General features: G+C 42.7%; 1 protein-coding gene across 1 annotated transcript in view; it reads right to left on the reverse strand.

The window, feature by feature from the left end:
- Positions 1–1,302: 1,302 nt before the first annotated feature.
- tfdp2 (transcription factor Dp-2) overlaps positions 1,303–17,759 on the reverse strand; it is a 40,671-nt gene continuing 24,214 nt past the window's right edge. The window contains exons 7-11 of the mRNA XM_004917830.4: positions 15,364–15,432; positions 10,888–11,039; positions 10,590–10,756; positions 6,721–6,820; positions 1,303–6,413 (exon numbers count right to left, since the gene is read on the reverse strand). Coding sequence (XP_004917887.1) covers positions 6,254–6,413; positions 6,721–6,820; positions 10,590–10,756; positions 10,888–11,039; positions 15,364–15,432 — 648 coding nt within the window. The 3' untranslated portion in view covers positions 1,303–6,253. The remainder of the gene's footprint in view (positions 6,414–6,720; positions 6,821–10,589; positions 10,757–10,887; positions 11,040–15,363; positions 15,433–17,759) is intronic.

Raw genomic sequence — 17,759 nt, forward strand, 5'->3', positions numbered from 1 at the left:
CTGCCCAATACTGAGCAAAGAACATGATTTGGCTCAAGAAAAACTGAAGTCATATATCCATCAGCAAAATGGTGCCATAGTAGCAGCTGCAGCTCTACAGGTGGCACTACTGGTTCTGGGCACAACGATGAGTTAAACAGGGACTGAGCACAGAGAGAGACACTATAATCAGCAGTGCCACCCTTTCCTAATGCTGCCCATACACTGGCAGATTTGTGTCGCAGGGCTGCCAAACAAGCAGATTTATACCCGAAGTAGTCACTAATGCAGTTGGACAAATGAGTATGATCCAATCAAGGGCAGACCGATTGGAAGAGGACCCAATCACAACTGATGGAGATCTAGTGCCAGGCTACTGACAATGTCCCCGTCCAATATCAACACTTTAACGGGCCATTAGCCACAAAATACGTTCAGATACCATGTGCTGTTACTCTCCACCTGTAAACATCATGTGTCTGCTTTATTAAAGGAAAACTATACCCCCAAACAATGTAGGTCTCTAAAAATATACTGCATAAACAAGCTCATATGTAAAACCCTGCTTCAACTAAATAAACCATTTGTATAAAAATATACTTTTTAGTAGTATGTGCCATTGGGTAATCCTAGAAAACAGCCATTTTAAGAATTAAGGGCCGCCTCCTGGGACCATAGGATTCACAGTGCACACAAACCAAGGGCACACATACATGCTAGGCCCCATCAGCCAATTAATGGACAGAATTCTGCCTTTTGCTCCCACACTACTTCCTGTTACAGTCAGAGCTGCATTATTTCCTGTCAGCTGATCTCTGAGGGAGCACACAGCCCATCACTAAATGGCGGCTCAAGGGAAAAGATGTAAAAGGGCAATATTTACCGATATATATATATATATATATATATATATATATATATTATAATACTTAACATAATATAAACTACCTGTTGGTTAAGTATTCATTCTGGGGTTATAGTTGTATAGTTTTCCTTTAACTTTCTGTCTTTCTGCACATTATATGCCAGGCGTGCAATTGCAGGGGGCTGCCATTCTCATTAGTGGGCAGTGGTTTCAGGTAAGTACTGTTTCTTTGCTATAATGCATTGAGGAAATAATAAACCCTGTAGGAGTGTCTGCCACACAGTCTATATAATGCACTAGGTATCACTACAGAAAACACTACATAGCCGGGGTGTGCAGGGGCAACCCACCCACTGGTGGAATATGCAGATCCATTACAGACATTGCCTTGGCTAGAATCAAACTCAGGACCCCAGAACCGCAAGGCAAGTGAAACAGAAGAAATAAGAAAGCACACATTATGAAAACAAAAATATGCTTTACTGAGATAAACATTAAGTATGTTACATGGACTCTGTGTATGAAAAGATAATGAGAATGTACAGCATACAAATCCTGTAGGGTCCGGAGCAAGCCCCACTGACCCCCTAATCAGCGCCGAGACCCCCTAATCCAAAAGGCCTTAATAATAATAATAATAATAGTAATAATAATAATCTTCATCACACTGGCCATAGATAACTAGTAAAGCCACATTTTATTGGCAGAGAGAGAAATATTTCAGTATGGCAGCTCCTTTCATTCAACCCAACCCTGATATTGCAGGGGGCACTTGATACAATATGGAAGGTGGGGGGGGGGCGGCTTTTTTTTACCCCATGGGAACCTTGGCAGAAAATAACAGTAAAGGAAAAATAAAATACAACTGTTGGAGTATTCCTTCCTGTAGTTCATTACACCCCCCCCTTGTTTCAAGTCACATATAAAAATCATTTATATATATTATATATTTACATTCTCCTAACTACTCAGGCAGAACAAACTAGGGAAGCCCCCTGCCACTATCGATGCCCTACCTACTAACAACCATTTCCCATCTGCCTGCCAGCCAATCAGGCTGGACCAACACCACGGGCCCCCCGTTATGTGTACAAGCTAACTGAACTAAGCACGATTATATGAAGAGAGAGAAATGGGGATCTGTATGGCAGCTTTAGCTGTAAACTGTATGATGCTCATACACATAGAGCCCAACGCTCTAAAGTAGAAATCCGACTTAGTCTGCAGCATACAGTGAAGTGCAATGGATGCCACAGTAACATACAGGGGGTTTAGGCTCACTGGGGCTCATTTATCAACACTGAGCAAATTTGCACATTGGCAGTAACCCATAGCATCCAACAAGTGATTGGCTTTTCTCAGTCAGCTGCAGGTAAAATAATGAATGAATAATTTGATTGGTTGTCATGGGTAACTGCCACGGGCAAATTTGCCCAGTGTTGATTAATGACCCCAACTGACTGCTTTTCATGGATGCCAATTACTGTGACCCATTTGATCTCAGTATGTATATTGCATGTATTCATGAGTAGTATGTGCAATGGCTGGGCTAATACCAACAGAATCAGTACCATAGCTGTATAGGGCCTAGAGGTGCCGCTCTGTTGCTCTCTATGTATAATGCTTTAGCCGGTAGTATAGCAACTCCTGCCAATAGGTTTTAAAGCAGATATAAAGAGGAAGGCCCCCCCAGACCTTGGCAAAGATAAAATATATATTGCAAGCAAATCCATAAACTGGTCATCAGTTAAAGCCCCACAATGGGCTCAAGGCACTGGCTCTGCCCCTGTTCTTCTGTTTGGCACCATAGATTCTGGGCTTTCAAGCAAAAATGGCAACTTTGTACTCAAGCTCACCTCTCTGTGTATCCAGGGCAATTATTGGCTACGTTCAAATCTGTTGAGATTTCACCAAAAACCATGCTAAGCTGCCCACACATAGGCAGGCTGCTTCTGCTGGGAACTAAATATCTGCCCCTTTTGCGTTAGGGGACATCACAATAGAAAAAGGGAAAGACACTACTGCTCCGAAATTCCTATGTGATCCATATACTCCATATACAGACTTGGTATTTACTCAGCACAATCTGGCCGGGGGGTTCTCCAACCAGACAGTGGTGTGCTGCCAAGGCCCAGGGTAATGGAACATTAACTAGTTTCTAGTCTTTGTCACCACAGGTGCAAATCTCTGCCCTCATTGAAATAAATGCTGCAATGACACCTTGTCCTGCCTAGTGACAGGTGGCATTGCTCAACAAGGCATGACTTTAAAGGGAAAATAGACTCAAAGCAGGGAGATCAGAGATAGCAGAGATATTTGTAACTGTCTTAGGTGTTTTAGTTATGCGGCAGCTGGAAACCTACAAAATATCTCCATTGCAATCTAGATCATATATTAATATCTTATCTTTGCTAAGGAAGACGTCTGCACCCATGCACCTATGTGTCCCTCACTACTTTTATTATACTCTTCCCACTTACCAGCCATTCTCAGAATATCCCAACCAATCACTGCCCCCTGCACACATACAGCGGCTCTACTACAAGCAGAGGCATACAGCCAATATATAAATACTACAAAAATAGGTGAACTGTTATTTCGAGAATGCTGGGAGTTGTGGTTTAGCTCCAAGGCCACAGGTTTGGCTTCCATGATACAGTTCATTTGGGTAGCTATCCTTTTATCCTTCAACTTAAAATGACATTTTACTATGAGGTAGGCAGTAGTATTCTACGACAATTGGCAACTGGCCTTCATTTTCATGGTTTCTGAATTATTTAGATTTTTTTTCTGCAGCACTTTGTAAAAGGAATGATAAAATCCCTGGGGGGGGGGGGGGTGTTTGGGGTGCTAAATGTTAGGCACCCCCAGTGACTGTAATCACTTACCTGATAACCAGCCCAGGGTACAAGCAAACCAGCGATACTCTTCTTTTGTTCTTCAAAGAAAGAACCAAGAAGAGGATCTCAAATGTACCCCAAGCTGGTGTAGTTTCTGCTAACAGTAGCACCGGCTGGGGGTAATATTTGGCACCCACCTTCCCCTGTGACTGAACCTTTTCTTCTTATTTAAACAACTCACTGGTTTCTAGGGCTTACTCTCTGCTGTTTTTGGGGCTGCTAGAGTTAATGAAAATGGCAACTAGACTTTAAAACAGCAAGCTGGTGAGAGACAGACACATGGCGCTCAGCCTGCCCAAGGACTCAAAAGGTAAATAGATGGATAATACTGAAAAAGTGCATTTCTCTCAGAAAAAAGCATAACCTCCTGCTTATATCGCATGCTCACCCCTCTACATCCCTTGCTTAGTGAGGACTGATGGGAAGTGGGGTTGGACAGGGAATTGCACATTGCCTAATGCAGTCATAACTGCTGTCTAGCCAATGGGGTGGAAAAGGAAGTGGCATTGTCTGTGCACTCCTCCTCTGCTGCACTCATAAATGCCTCTCTAGCCAGTGGGGTGGGACAGGAAGTGACATTATCTGTACACTCCTCCTCTGCTGCACTCATAAGTGCCTCTCTAGCCAGTGGGGTGGGACAGGAAGTGACATTATCTGTACACTCCTTCTCTGCTGCAGTCATAACTGCTCTCTAGGCAGTGGGGTGGAACAGGAAATTACATTATCTGTGCACTCCTCCTCTGCTGCAGTCATAACTGCTCTCTAGGCAGTGGGGTGGAACAGGAAGTGACATTATCTGTGCACTCCTTCTCTGCTGCAGTCATAACTGCTCTCTAGGCAGTGAGGTGGGACAGGAAGTGACATTATGAGTTATTTACTTTTTTTGCACTTTGTACACTGAATTCTGCTTTTGCTGAATGGCCAGAGGCATTGGGGAGCATAGACCTTAGGCTAGCACATTGCCCCTTGAGTAGATAACTGCCTGTGCCCCGCTGAATGCCTACAATGACAATCATATTCCTTTGCTGATACAATACCTCAGGATCCAAAAATGGGTCACCAGGCTGTTTAGGCTGCGCCACCCTTCTTTAGAGCTACATTACTTACAACAGTTCAGACAAATTAAAAAATACACAATTAATCCTTAACCAATTCATCTGGGTCAGTTTGATAAAGTTTAGTAACACTGCTATAGCTGGTAATCCAAATCAAGGCACCAGCCAGCCAGAGACCATTCTCCATGGATCTTTAAAGATCTATAATTCCAATGCATGGGAAAGCAGAATCATTACCAGCAGATCAGCAGAAGGTCCCACCACGCTGAACCCAATGGTGTTTTCTGAAGAAGGCTCAAGCAGAAGGGATGAAGCTACCCTCCAAGTAAACTCATCTCCTGCAAAACTCTGGTGACCTGCTGAGTGCAGGGATGAGTTTGGCTACAGGGTGGGGTTCTTTTCTCATAAATTCCTCTTGTAGAGTGCAAGCCACAACTTTTATTATACAAACAAATATATATCTTCAGATTTCATTAACAGGACTTACTGAATGTAAGACCCATGGATTTGCTCATATCAGACAGGGAAAGTTTAGCTCAAAATGCAACACTCGCTGGCAGATCTCATTGGATGTATAGTCATATAACATACCCATCACCAATCTCTTCAGCACAAGGAGGCTAGAAAGCCAAAGGACACTGAGGAGCTGGGTGTTTAGAAAGCAGCCAATTACACAAGGACCTTTCAAGAAGTCAAAAGTTACAACAAATGGCCTTAACTTCCAGCCAATCCCCACAGCACCCGTTCTCCCCTCACTGAAGAAATGAGGCTTTGGAGAGCCTAAGCAACTGAAGCAAATGACTTGTAAGGCTAAATTCCCCATACTCTGAATAATGAATTAAGGTATCTTTGTTGGATACAAACTGCTCCCTTTGAGACAGAATAGCCCAACATACATTTGGTTTTCCATCTTCTCTCTCCAAGAGAAACCTTCCAGTGTTTAGCACGTGTAACATTAAGGGTTACAGACAGTTATGTGGTTCTTCTCTCCCGATTTCCCCCCCAATCATTGCAGCAATCACACAATAGCAGCAGTCTCTGATCACAGATAGCAGGACACCCTCCTATGTTACTGGCAATGGGTAAAGCTCTCAGTGGATCCTCCCTGGCAGGACTCTGTGTATTCACTGATGCAGGCCTTGGTGGGACCGACCAGTTTCATAATGGAAAGAAAAATCACAGTCACTTTTTTTTGATCCAAAAGAATCAAGTCTGAAAAACTTCCTTTCTTCAACAAAATAAAAAAAGAATAAACAATTAATACGGGGACATCCAATCTGAAGAGACACCATCTTGTTGATTGAAGGGTTTGGAGTTTTTGTTCACTACAATATAAATCTGATTGGTTGAGAAATTCGAGGACAGCACTTTATTCTATTCCTCCCGCTGGGATGGAAGATCCGACAGCATTGGCATAATGACCCCTACACGCACAATCGCGTCTGTCTGCTTTCCTACTCCATGGAGGATGAGTCGTCTTCATCATCTTCATCGTCGTCAAACCAGCAGGGGGTCTCCCCTCGTGACTCTGTGTAGTGTGACGTTCCTGAGCTGGAATGGTGACTGCTGGTGGTTAGGGACACCTCTGAGTCAAAGTACAAGCCCGAAGTTAAGCTGTAGATGAAAGGGGAGGGGGGAGAGGCGGAATGGAAGCAAAATAAGTGGAAAAAGGAAATAAAGAACAAGAAGTCATTAATAAGTAATAGTACCTGGTATAAACTCATTGGGTGTGAGTCTTTGCTTTAATCGAATAGCTTACAATTTGTTTAAAGGGGAAGTCAAACAAAATTAAAGGACAAGCAAGACCATAAATAAAAAATGGTGAATTTGACTTGACAAATGCTTTAATCCTAATACAAATTCATGGATGTAAGAAAGGCCATACACCTGAGTGGAAAAGCAGCACTGGGAGTTACTGTACCTTGCCTGGGAGTTTGTGGTGATGCCAGCTGGGTTCACTGCAGAAAGAGCAGTCTGTGAATTAAAACTCTGATCTGCCCATGAGCTTCCTGTAGCCATTTCTAAGGGAACAGAAAATAAGACTTTAGCACACATAGAGGAATCATGGATAGAAATTAAGATGTCTGATGTTTTAAAGGAAAAGTAACACTAAAGTGAAGCCAGATTAAAAGAAAAGTAACACTAAAATGTTTTAAGTGAAAAAGCTATTCTACCCTGCACCAATAACTGCCCTATCCTGCAAACCACTTAGTATTTTGAATGCTTTAAAAGAAAATACCTGTTAAAACTTGGCTTCCTGTCAATTGAACGGAGGCAATACGGCGAAGGAAGGAGCAGCATCCACTATGTGACGATCGAGTCTAGCCTGACTCCTTCCTATACAGAAGGAAGGCTAGGCTCAATCAATCGATCCTCGCATAGTTGATGCCTGCTCCTTCCTTCGCGGTATCGCCTCCGTTCAATTGACAGGAAGCCAAGTTTTAACAGGTATTTTCTTTTAAAGCATTCAAAATACTAAGGGGTTTGCAGGATAGGGCAATTATTGGTGCAGGGTAGAATAGCTTTTTCACTTAAAAAATTTTAGTGTTACTTTTCTTTTAATCTGGCTTCACTTGCCCTCTATCCTGGTGTCGCCTCTTCCACTCCTCCTCCCGCCATATTAGATTTACCAATCTCTCAAGAGGTGTATCTCTGTAACTTTTCCTCCCTAACAAAATGCTCATGTCTCCCAAGTTTTTTCCACAAATACCCAGTGTCTAATAGTCCTTCACAGACCACCTCTCTACATGGCTCCTCATTTTCCTTCTCTTTACATCCACTCTCTCATTGTTATCTATATTCACTGGCCTTCATCTCTCCCCTCCATTGTTCCTCATTTTCTATCTCCTCAATGTTTCTCACTGTTCTTCTCTCATTAGGCATGGACAGAGACCTAAACAGCCCCCCATCATACAGCACTGCCAGTCCGGGCCTGCCTTTTTCTACTGCCCATAACTACACTCTCCCCAAACCACCCACTGTTTCCCACTGCCATCCTTCTCATACTCCTGACCACTGAGCCCCCTTTTGCTTCAACAACCCTTCTCTTTTCCTTCATTGCCCTACTTTCTTTGTTCCCTGCCCCTTACTGCCCTCCTCCTCTCTCCATCCATTGCTCCTCACTGCTCTTCCTCTCCATCCACTACTCTCCTCTCCCATGTCGGGGTCACTTATTGTCCCACTGGTTTATTAACTACTCTGGCTTTCGTGACAAACTGCTTTATAGTTGTATAATTGTCACGTTTTCAGTGGTTGCCAAGCCCTACCCCAGAGAATCAGGGTTTGTGTGAAGGATTCTGTTCACAAAAACGTCCTGTTATTTTGCTCACTATCCCATTAAAAACTGCTGTGCGTGCCCCCAGCCATATAACTGCAACCAATGTTATTAGTAAATCAAAGCAAATGGAGTCCAAATCTACAGAATGCGAAAGTATACAACTGCAATATTAGGGACAGTACAAGAGCGACTGAAGGTTAACCTGGAGCAGAGTGCCTTTCTTCCAGCGCGGCACTAGTTACTGAGGCTTTCAACTTGATAGTAGAATATGCAGGAAACTTGAATGGGATTTCCCTCCTATTTAGAGAGACTGTTCTTGGCAGTCGACAGGAAAATCCTTTCAGTAACAAGAAGTGTCACCAAGGAGGGAATGAATAGCTGGGCCTGTGTTTTATATGCACAATGAGTCCGCTGCTGGCACAGTCCTGCTTTGCAGACAATATCTTGGCCCACAGATTCCCCCGCCTTTCGTCTACTTTGCATTCTGCGCAAGTGTCCCCAAAACCTGCCCTTGTGCACACTTGTCCAGCCAGCAGCCCATAAAACAACAAAGTGTCGTACAGTAAAAGGCGTGAAACATTTCCTCAGCTCTTATATACTGAATACTGTCTCTACCCAAGTTTGATTCTAGAGCAGCATTACTAACCAACTAGGCATCCAGTGCTAGCTATAGGCCTGGGCAGAGAAGTGCAATAACCCTGGGTTCCGTATCTCTGAGGAACTGAGCCTTACACCAGGTCCCAAAGAGCCCCCAAGTAAACAGAGGCCCAAACAGCCCCCCGCTAGCCCAATAAATAGTGACTGTCTATGGCATCTTACAGCAGCCCCTCTGGCATTTGCCAGAATCCAAAGATTGCCAGTCCCGGGGCTGCCTTACACTGATGTTCAGACTTTTACTGCTAGTCTGGTTTAGTGGAGGCAGATTTCAGGACCCCACGGTTGTAAGAATACATGTCTGGTGCTTGACATTACTTTTAGCAGTGTTTAAACTTCAATCAAATCCTCAAATGAGCTTTGTGAGTCTGTTTTGATATTCACAGCGATTGGGCACATCCAAACTCTTCATACTATAGCCATATTGTGTCCTCTTTACATCCAAACAGGCTTAGTGATCTTCTACAGCGATCTTCTACAGTAGTATATACTATGAAGAGAGGCTGGATGATAGTTTAAAATGGTCTGCAGTGTATTAAAGGAACAGTAACATCAAAAAATGAAACTGTTTTAAAGTAATTAAAATATAATGTGCTGTTGCTCTGCAAAAAACTGGTGTTTTAGCTACAGAAAAGCTACTATATAAATAAGCTGCTGTGTAGCCATGGGGGCAGCCATTCAAGCTGGAAAAAAGGAGAAAAGGCACAGGTTACATAGCAGATAACTAGTAGATAAGCCCCTTATAATGGGGGTTTATCTGTTATCTGCTAAGTAACCTGTGCCTTTTCTCCTTTGAATGGCTGCCCCCATGGCTACACAGCAGCTAACTTATATAAACTATTGTAGTCTTTCTGAGGCAAACACACCAGTTGTAGCAATGCAGGGCAACAGTACATTATATTGTTATTACTTTTATACACTTTCATTTTTTGGTGTTACTGTGCCTTTAAAAGGGATGCTTGGGACAAGCAGCTTTCTTATTCTAAATATATCAGTGTTTGTTACACATTGAGCCGTAGCTTAATTTAATAATCAAATATTCCCTTCCCTCTAAAATTAATGGGAAGCCCATGGGTTAGACTGCATAGGGAACTATCACCCAAAAACACAGCAGTATGACCAGAGGAGCTTCCAACTCACATCAATGGGAAGTAACTTGTATAAGGAAGTTTTGGTTTTCACTGCCAACTGCTGCAAAACTGCAGTTGAGTTATTTGGTATGCCTTAGTAAGGCTGAGGGAAGACCATGGCAATTAAACCATCCTTCCCTGATGACAGGCCGCTTCTTCTATTTGCTACTTATAACAGGTGAGGATCTATTGGGAATGCTCCCTTTGTGTTCCTGAGTGATCCCCATAATAAAGGGCCAGTATTTATCACAGGCAGCATGTTTACCTTTCATGACTGCCATGGATTTTCCTGCAGTTATCAACGCATCCCATCTCTCTCAATCTCAAACATTAATGAATCCGTTAATGTCTGCAGTGATGAAACAGTTGGCTTTAGGTAAGAACCTGGACCAATGTGGCCAGAAAGGGTGATGGCAAATTTAGGCCAGCTCTGGCCAAAGTCTCGTCCAGCTAGACACAGCCAAGATTTATCCTGCCTGATGCCGTTAAATTGTAAACTAATCCCCTTGTCATAAACATCTGTCACTGACTCCCTGGAGGCTGTATTTAGGATTATATTATTGTGCAGATTAAAAATCTGAATAATCTGGGAAATGCCAGAGAGGCTGCTGTAAACCTTATTTAGGCCTGTAAGGGCCTTAGCGGAAATGGTATGGCCTATTTCATCAAGTCCATATCTGGAAGGTTACCTGTTTATTAAGGATTGAGTGTATTTGGTTAGCTGACTACCTGTGACGTATCCTTCCAGGGCTCTGGGCACAAAGGATTTAGCGAGCCGCAGGTTCTCTGATGTGCACTTTCCAGACTCAAGCCCAAATGACATTCCCATTCTTTTCAAGACTTCAATGTCATCGTGAATTTCAAAGGCATTGTCAAAATTAAAAAGGTATTCAAACCTGCAGGAGAGATGTAGAATAAAGGTTATCTACCATCACTGGCTCATATCCTACTGTCAGGATTTCTCCTACTATTTTAAGTTTTCTGTAATGGGAAGGTCCAGGCCTTAATGTCCCACTGTGCCACTCACTTGTCACTGGATATGCTGCAGTCAATGACAGTCCTTTTGCTGGTGTTCACAATGATAAAGGGTAATTTTATGGTGGAATTTCCAGCAGGGAGGCAACGGCTTTGCTGCTCGTTCTGTTTATTCCTCTGAACAAGGTGCTTAAAGGCAATTTGCTGGGAGGGGGGGAAAAAAAAAAATTAGCAAGCACAATAGTAATGCATTGTCCTGCTCAGTAATCACCAGCAGGGTGCAGAGTAGAGTAAATGTTTGCAATTTACTCTCTAATTTACAGTCTTATTCTATCATGCGCTCCCTGGGACAAGAGACAAGATGGCAGCACTAAACAGAACAGTACCACAGGTCACTTAGTTTTTCAGCAAAGGGGAAAGCCAGCCTGGGGTCGCAGGTTAATGTTTACTATCCCTGGGGTTGCCTAAACACTGGCAACCCCCCTCCCAGACAACCAAGCAGTTGTAAATAAAATGAAGTGTGTGCACACTATCTGCTGAGCCTGAAGAAGCTGCTTGGAAAGCCAGATTTATCACTTCTAGATATTGGTTTATTTTGCTCAATTAACATGATAGAAATACATTTAGGATTATTTCTTAGGGTAGCAGGTCCCCTTTAAAGGTGGCCATACATTATAAGATTTGCTCGTTTGGTAAGATCAATCAGCCAATGTGGTCCCCAGAGCTAATCCTATTAAAAAAAAAATTTAAACCAGCCGCTCGACACTTAAGGTGGCCATACACGCACCGATATTATCGTACGAAACCTCGTTTCGTACGATAATCGGTGCGTGTATGGCATGTCGGCGAGTCGACCGATATCGCAGGAAGCTGCCGATATCGGACGACTCGCCGATCGGACAAGTTTGAAAATTTTGATCGGGCGCCATAGAAGGCGCCTGACCAAAATTCTCCCTTCAGAGCTGAATCGGCAGAAGGAGGTAGAAATCCTATTGTTTCTACCTCCTTACCTGCCGATTCAGCCCTGAATGGTGTGTGGCGGATCTTACGATGTTTCGTGCGACCGATGGTCGTACGAAACATCGTCGGATCGCCACGTGTATGGCCACCTTTAGTCGATTTTCGGCCAGATACCAATCAGGAAGGCCTGTCGGGGGTCCCCATTCACATGCAGATAGGCTGCCAAATCAGCATCGTTAATCTGCCCATGTACGGCCACTTTTAGGCCGTAGACTGCCCTATAGGAAAAGTTAAGTGAAGCAACATTGGTATCCAGAATAATCATGCAGATTATAAAACCTTCCAATGCAAAAGAGAAGTTTAAAAGCCAAAGACAGAAGGCCACATCCATAAATCTGAAAACAACTGTATCTGTACTTGAAAGTGAGGAGCAGAGATTCAGTAATACAAGGGATTCCTCCATGTGCCATGAGAAAATTATTTCCTGGCCCTTGTAATTTTATCTACTCTCCCCCCCACCCCCCCATGTCTGAAACCTAAAATTCATTCAAAGTAATTTAACTAAGCAGGAGTAATGAAAGGGATACAGCAAGATCAATGAGTCTCTTCTCAATGACATCCCATTGTAGATACCACTAAGGGAAGAAGAGGCCTTAGGCAGGGGCCAGGCAGAAGAATGCCAGAATAAAGCCTCCAAATGATCATTTTCTGGATTTGCTTGCGGTTGCAGCTTTGATGGCTAAGTGTCAGCTGATATATTGGCTGGTAAACACCACAGGGCAAGCGTACTGGTGAGGGAATGCCAAAGCACCATTATCTACATAGTTAGTTAGGTTGAAAAAAGACACACGTTCATCAAGTTCAACCTTCATGCCTATATATACGGTAACCTGCTTAACTGCTAGTTGATCCAGAGGCAGGCAAAACCCCCCACCTGAAGCCTCTCTAACTTGACGCAGAGGGGAAAAAATTCCTTCCTGATTCCAAGATGGCAATCAAACCTGTCCCTGTATCAACTTGTAATAAAGCTATTGCCCATAACCCTGTATTCCCTCATTTGCTAAACAGCCATCCAACCTTTACTTTCAGGGAGTTTGTGAAACTGTTACAAGGAAGTGGATGGGGAATGGCAGATATTTCAGTATATTTTTCACTTAACCTTGAGCCTCTGGGAGCTGCTGCCGCTTACCAAGGACCAGGCATATGCGCCACAGCTAGATTTCTGCTTTATATCTGATTGATGAAACAAAGCATCCCATTGTCCAGGAGCTCACTCTCTTCACCCTTACAAATTCCAGCATTCATTGTCTGTAGTGGTGGCCCTGTGACCGCCTGTTCACATGATCTACGTTTAAACTATGGGCAAGCAAACCACACACAGGAGGCCCAGTGTTGAAATGTTTGAGATAATGAGAGGATCTTTGTGCTAAGCATGGAAATAAGAAACAGAACATAGGAATGTTTACAGACCCCATGCACAGGAGAGGATTGCTCAGAAAGAATAAACGAGTTTATGCTTTATAGATTGACTCATGGTAGGGATGCTTTTCAGGAGGTTAAAGTGACACTGGGATACGCAGGGAAATACCACCAACCTAATCCTCATTAATAATGATAAACTATTAATGAGTTATTACTTTTGTTTAAAATGGTTAGGATGATGAGAATTACATATAAACTTGCTGCAGACTTCCTGTACCCAACAGGCTCTGGAATTTGTTGGTATCCCGCTTCATCCCATCTTGCGGTCTACCAGAAACTTATTTAAAGATTTAACATTTTAACAACAATATAGAGAAAGAAGGAGAGTAGAAAGAAAAACATAAGTGCCTACAGTGAGCCTGGCTTAAATATTAGGATTGCACATTTGTTACATATAGCAGATGTTTGTGGGTACAGCCTTGCTAATCTGTGGGGTGTTAAGTAGGCACTATTAATAAACTTAATATGAATTAACCCGTCTCTGACTGCCATTGTTATTTCTGGAACTTGTTCTTGGGCATAGTCCCACATTTCATTGTCTGGCACGCCTCTCTGCCATTTCTCTTCGGCCTTAGCTAATGGTTCAGGAGTGCGGTCTACCAGAAACATTAAATTGATCTACTGGAAGACTGAGATCGACCTCTTGGGCACCCCTGCCTTAGGCTAATGTCCCACGGAGCCAGCGATAGATCTCTGCTACCACGGGCAACTAACCACTCTGAAAGCCTGGAAGTCTGAAGTCCACCAGCAACAAAGGCAATCGCCAGGGGAAACGCCTATGTATCTCTTCAGTTTTCCAAGTTTGACAATCATGCAAAGTTCCTCCTACAGGCAACGTCATGCGACTTCGGAAAATCGAAACGATGTGTAGGCCTTTCCATCGGTGATTGCCTTTGTTGCCAGTGGAAAGGCATTTCGGAGCAATCAATCACAAACAGTAGCAGAGATCTAATGAGGGCAACTAAATTGCTCCGTGGGACATTAGCCTAAGGTATGGCTCCTGCAACTGCAAGTGCTGCCCTTGTGTGCAACCATATTGTAGTCTTTCTGAATGTCATTAAAGGAATATCTAAAAAAATGCAGCAATGGGACGTAAGGATGGCAGGAAGAGCTGCCGCAAGTTCTACACATCCCTGTTGCCTTCATGTTAGTGAAGCCATCATTTACATGCCTCACAGAACTCCAAAGGGATGCATCAGTTCTTTATAAATTAAATTAGGCTGTACTGTACATGATCTATTAACACACAAGTGTATAGAACCTGTCAGCCCAGCTCAGCAAGTAGCAGCAGGTTAAAGTATCTATATCAGACTAACACAGTGACAGGTGTGTCCTTTCATGGCAAAGTCAGACACAACAAAAGATGAGTGAACATGGGCTAAATTATGTTCTAATTGCATGTCTTTCTGCCACAAATGGGGCTGGCCTTCTTGAACACCCAAACTGTGAACATTGTGTAATGGTTTATAAGGAAGAGATATTGGACTCGAGAGCTGAAGCTGGGAGCCAAATGACCAATAGCAGTCAACCCTGGACAAACCAAATTTATTAAAGGGATACTGTCGTTATTTTTATGGTGTACTTTTTATTTCTAAATTACACTGTTTACACAGCAAATAATTCACTCTGCCATTGAAATTTTATTCTTGAACCAACAAATGTATTTTTTTCAGTTGTAATATAGTCTGAGCTTTCAGAAGGAGCCAGCGCTACACATTAGAACTGCTTTCAGGTAACCTATTGTTTTCTCCTACTCCCATGTAACTGGAGGAGTCCCAAGCCAGACTTGGATTTCTTAATATTGAGTGCTATTCTGATATCTACTGGGAGCTGCTATCTTGCTCCCTTCCCATTGTTCTGCTGATTGGCAGCTGGGAGTCGAGGTGATATAACTCCAACTTGCAGCACAGCATTAAATTGTGACTGAAGTTTATCAGAGCACAGGTCACATGGCTGTGGCACCCTGGGAAATGAAGAATATGGCTAGCCCCATGTGTTCTGAAAAAAAACATGTTTTCCCATGACAGTATTCCTTTAAGCATGTAGCAAAATCAGTCAACCACTGAGCGAGCCCAAATAAGTGTACCTGCAGGAGCAGCTCTTGTAGTTGGGCACTTTTCTGTTTAATGCGTTCTATTCTTCTTTGCTTCTCCATCTGCACCAAACAAAAACAAAGGACATCAGCATAAGACACTCCTTAACAAGCAGTATACATTAAACATCCAATGATCGGATATGATAGGCGGCACAGAAGCAGCAAATGACCTTTAAACAAAGAAACCACACATTAGGTTAGGGACCCCAGCTGGCTGTTCCTGCTTGAACCCTAATGAATTACATTCCTACTGTTTATGAGGACCAAGGTTATACCTTGTGTTCGCGGCTCTGCTTTCATACAATGTTACTTTGCCTAGGTTCTCCTGCTGTCTGAAAATGCAATAGAAATCAGCAGGTTTCAAGCAAAAAAATAACAGCAGTCCAAGCAGATTTTTACAAATAGATTTTTTTAAAAAATGTGTTGCACAAAATATTCCAAAGAAATTCCAGAACCAAAGTGTCTTTAAGATAAAATATTCTTTTTTTTGAGCATAAATGATTGTTGTAGAGAACACATTTTAATTACAGGAATAGAAGCAGAATATGCATTTGTCAGGTGTTCTAAAGTTAATTTGAAGTGAAGCAGCAGCTGATGTTTATTTCACTACCCCCTTCACTAACAACCATTTCCCACAGACACAGAGATCCAATGGAAAAACAAATAACTGATAAAACCTCAAGTAAAAGGTCACTGAATACATATTTTTCTCCCAGAAGACACCATAACTCCCCCAACCTAAAAAAGATAGAATAAGCCTAATATCATACTTGGTGCCAAAACTGCCTGTGCCATGAACAGCTATTGCTTGTCACTGCCAGACTGACAATTTGTGGGTTCTGGCAAATGCCAGAAAGGCTGCTGCAAGATTCCATAGACAATCACTATTGGGGGGGGGGGGTGCTGTTTGGGCCTCTGTGTACTGGAAATGCCAGGGCCAATTTTAAATCCCTGTCCAGACCAGATAGACATGGTAAAACACTCAAGTGACTCAAGACCTGAAAAAACTCAAGTGGGCAGGAAAGATATGAAGCAGGGTGTCTGCTGTGCCTCCAGCTGCCTAGGGTGCAGTTAAATGGAATTACTGGTGCCTGATCAATTTAAAAAAAAAGCTGAACAGTGCATGTGTCCCAATGCAGCAGATGAAGCTCTAGAGTTATTAGGTTATACTCATTAGCACTGGGTTTCAGGGCAGTTAAGGCAAAGGTACACAAGGAGATTTGTCATCCAGGGAAATCTGTGCTATCTGCAACCAAAAAACCTCCTGAAAATCTCTCTCTTTTTCACTAACATTCAGATCATGACAAGAAAAGACTTCACGTGTGGTGATCCAGCTTAAAGGAACAGTAACACCAAAAAATTTATATATTTTAAAGAAATTAAACTAATAATGTACTGCTGCCCTGCACTGGTAAAAATTGTGTGTTTGCTTCAGAAACATTACTAGAGTTTATATAAACCCTTGTGTGTAGCCATGGGGCCAGCCATTTAAAAGAAGAAAAGGCACAGGTTATATAGCAGCTAACAGATAAACCCTGTAGAATACAATGGTGTCTTATCTGTTATCTGCTATGTAACCTGTGCCTTTTCTCCTTTTTTCCAGCTTGAATGGCTGCCCCCATGGCTACACAGCAGCGTATTTATATAAACTATAGTAGTGTTCCTGAAGCAAACACCCGAGTTTTACCAGTGCAGGGCAACAGTACATTATATTTCAATTACTTTAGAACACTTTCATTTTTTGGTGTTACTATTCCTTTAATTGCAGAAAGAGGCATTTTCCCATGATTAAGCTGAACTACCGCATGTAATGTGTTTTACATACAGTGATCGAAAATATTAGTAATGGTGTGGTATTTTCAGGAGATTTCCATCGGTGACAAATCTTATTGTGTGCCATGGCCCTTAAGAATAATGTGCAAAGAGAAAAGGGACAGCACTGATGCGCTGCTAAGGTTGTCACCTGAAGAGTCTCTGAGGCCCACAGTATGATCTGATCATTGGCCCTGGTGCCAATAAGTAAATCTTATGGTATTCGGGCAGCTTTAGAGGTCAACAACTGTAAGGTGCAGCCTGAGTGGGCACAGAAATGTGTCTCTGAAGCCCGATATAAGCATGAGAGAGTATATGTAGCCCCACCATGAGCGAGTATATGTAGCCCCACCAATGTCTATCTTGGTATAATTCAGCAGCTAGAATAATGTGTTGTATATTTTGAAAAAAGCTGTCATGGGACAACCCTTCTCTAATTATGGAGGAAGTTAATCATATACATTATAATTGCCATTTGATTTTTGGGGCCCAGTACATGAGGGGAATTCAGGTAAAATACTTTACTTTCCAAGGAGTTTAGCAAATCTGTAGCCAGAGTACCCCTCCAAACAAAT

Source organism: Xenopus tropicalis, chromosome 5, assembly GCF_000004195.4.
Source record: "Xenopus tropicalis strain Nigerian chromosome 5, UCB_Xtro_10.0, whole genome shotgun sequence".
NCBI classification, from domain to species: domain Eukaryota; kingdom Metazoa; phylum Chordata; class Amphibia; order Anura; family Pipidae; genus Xenopus; species Xenopus tropicalis.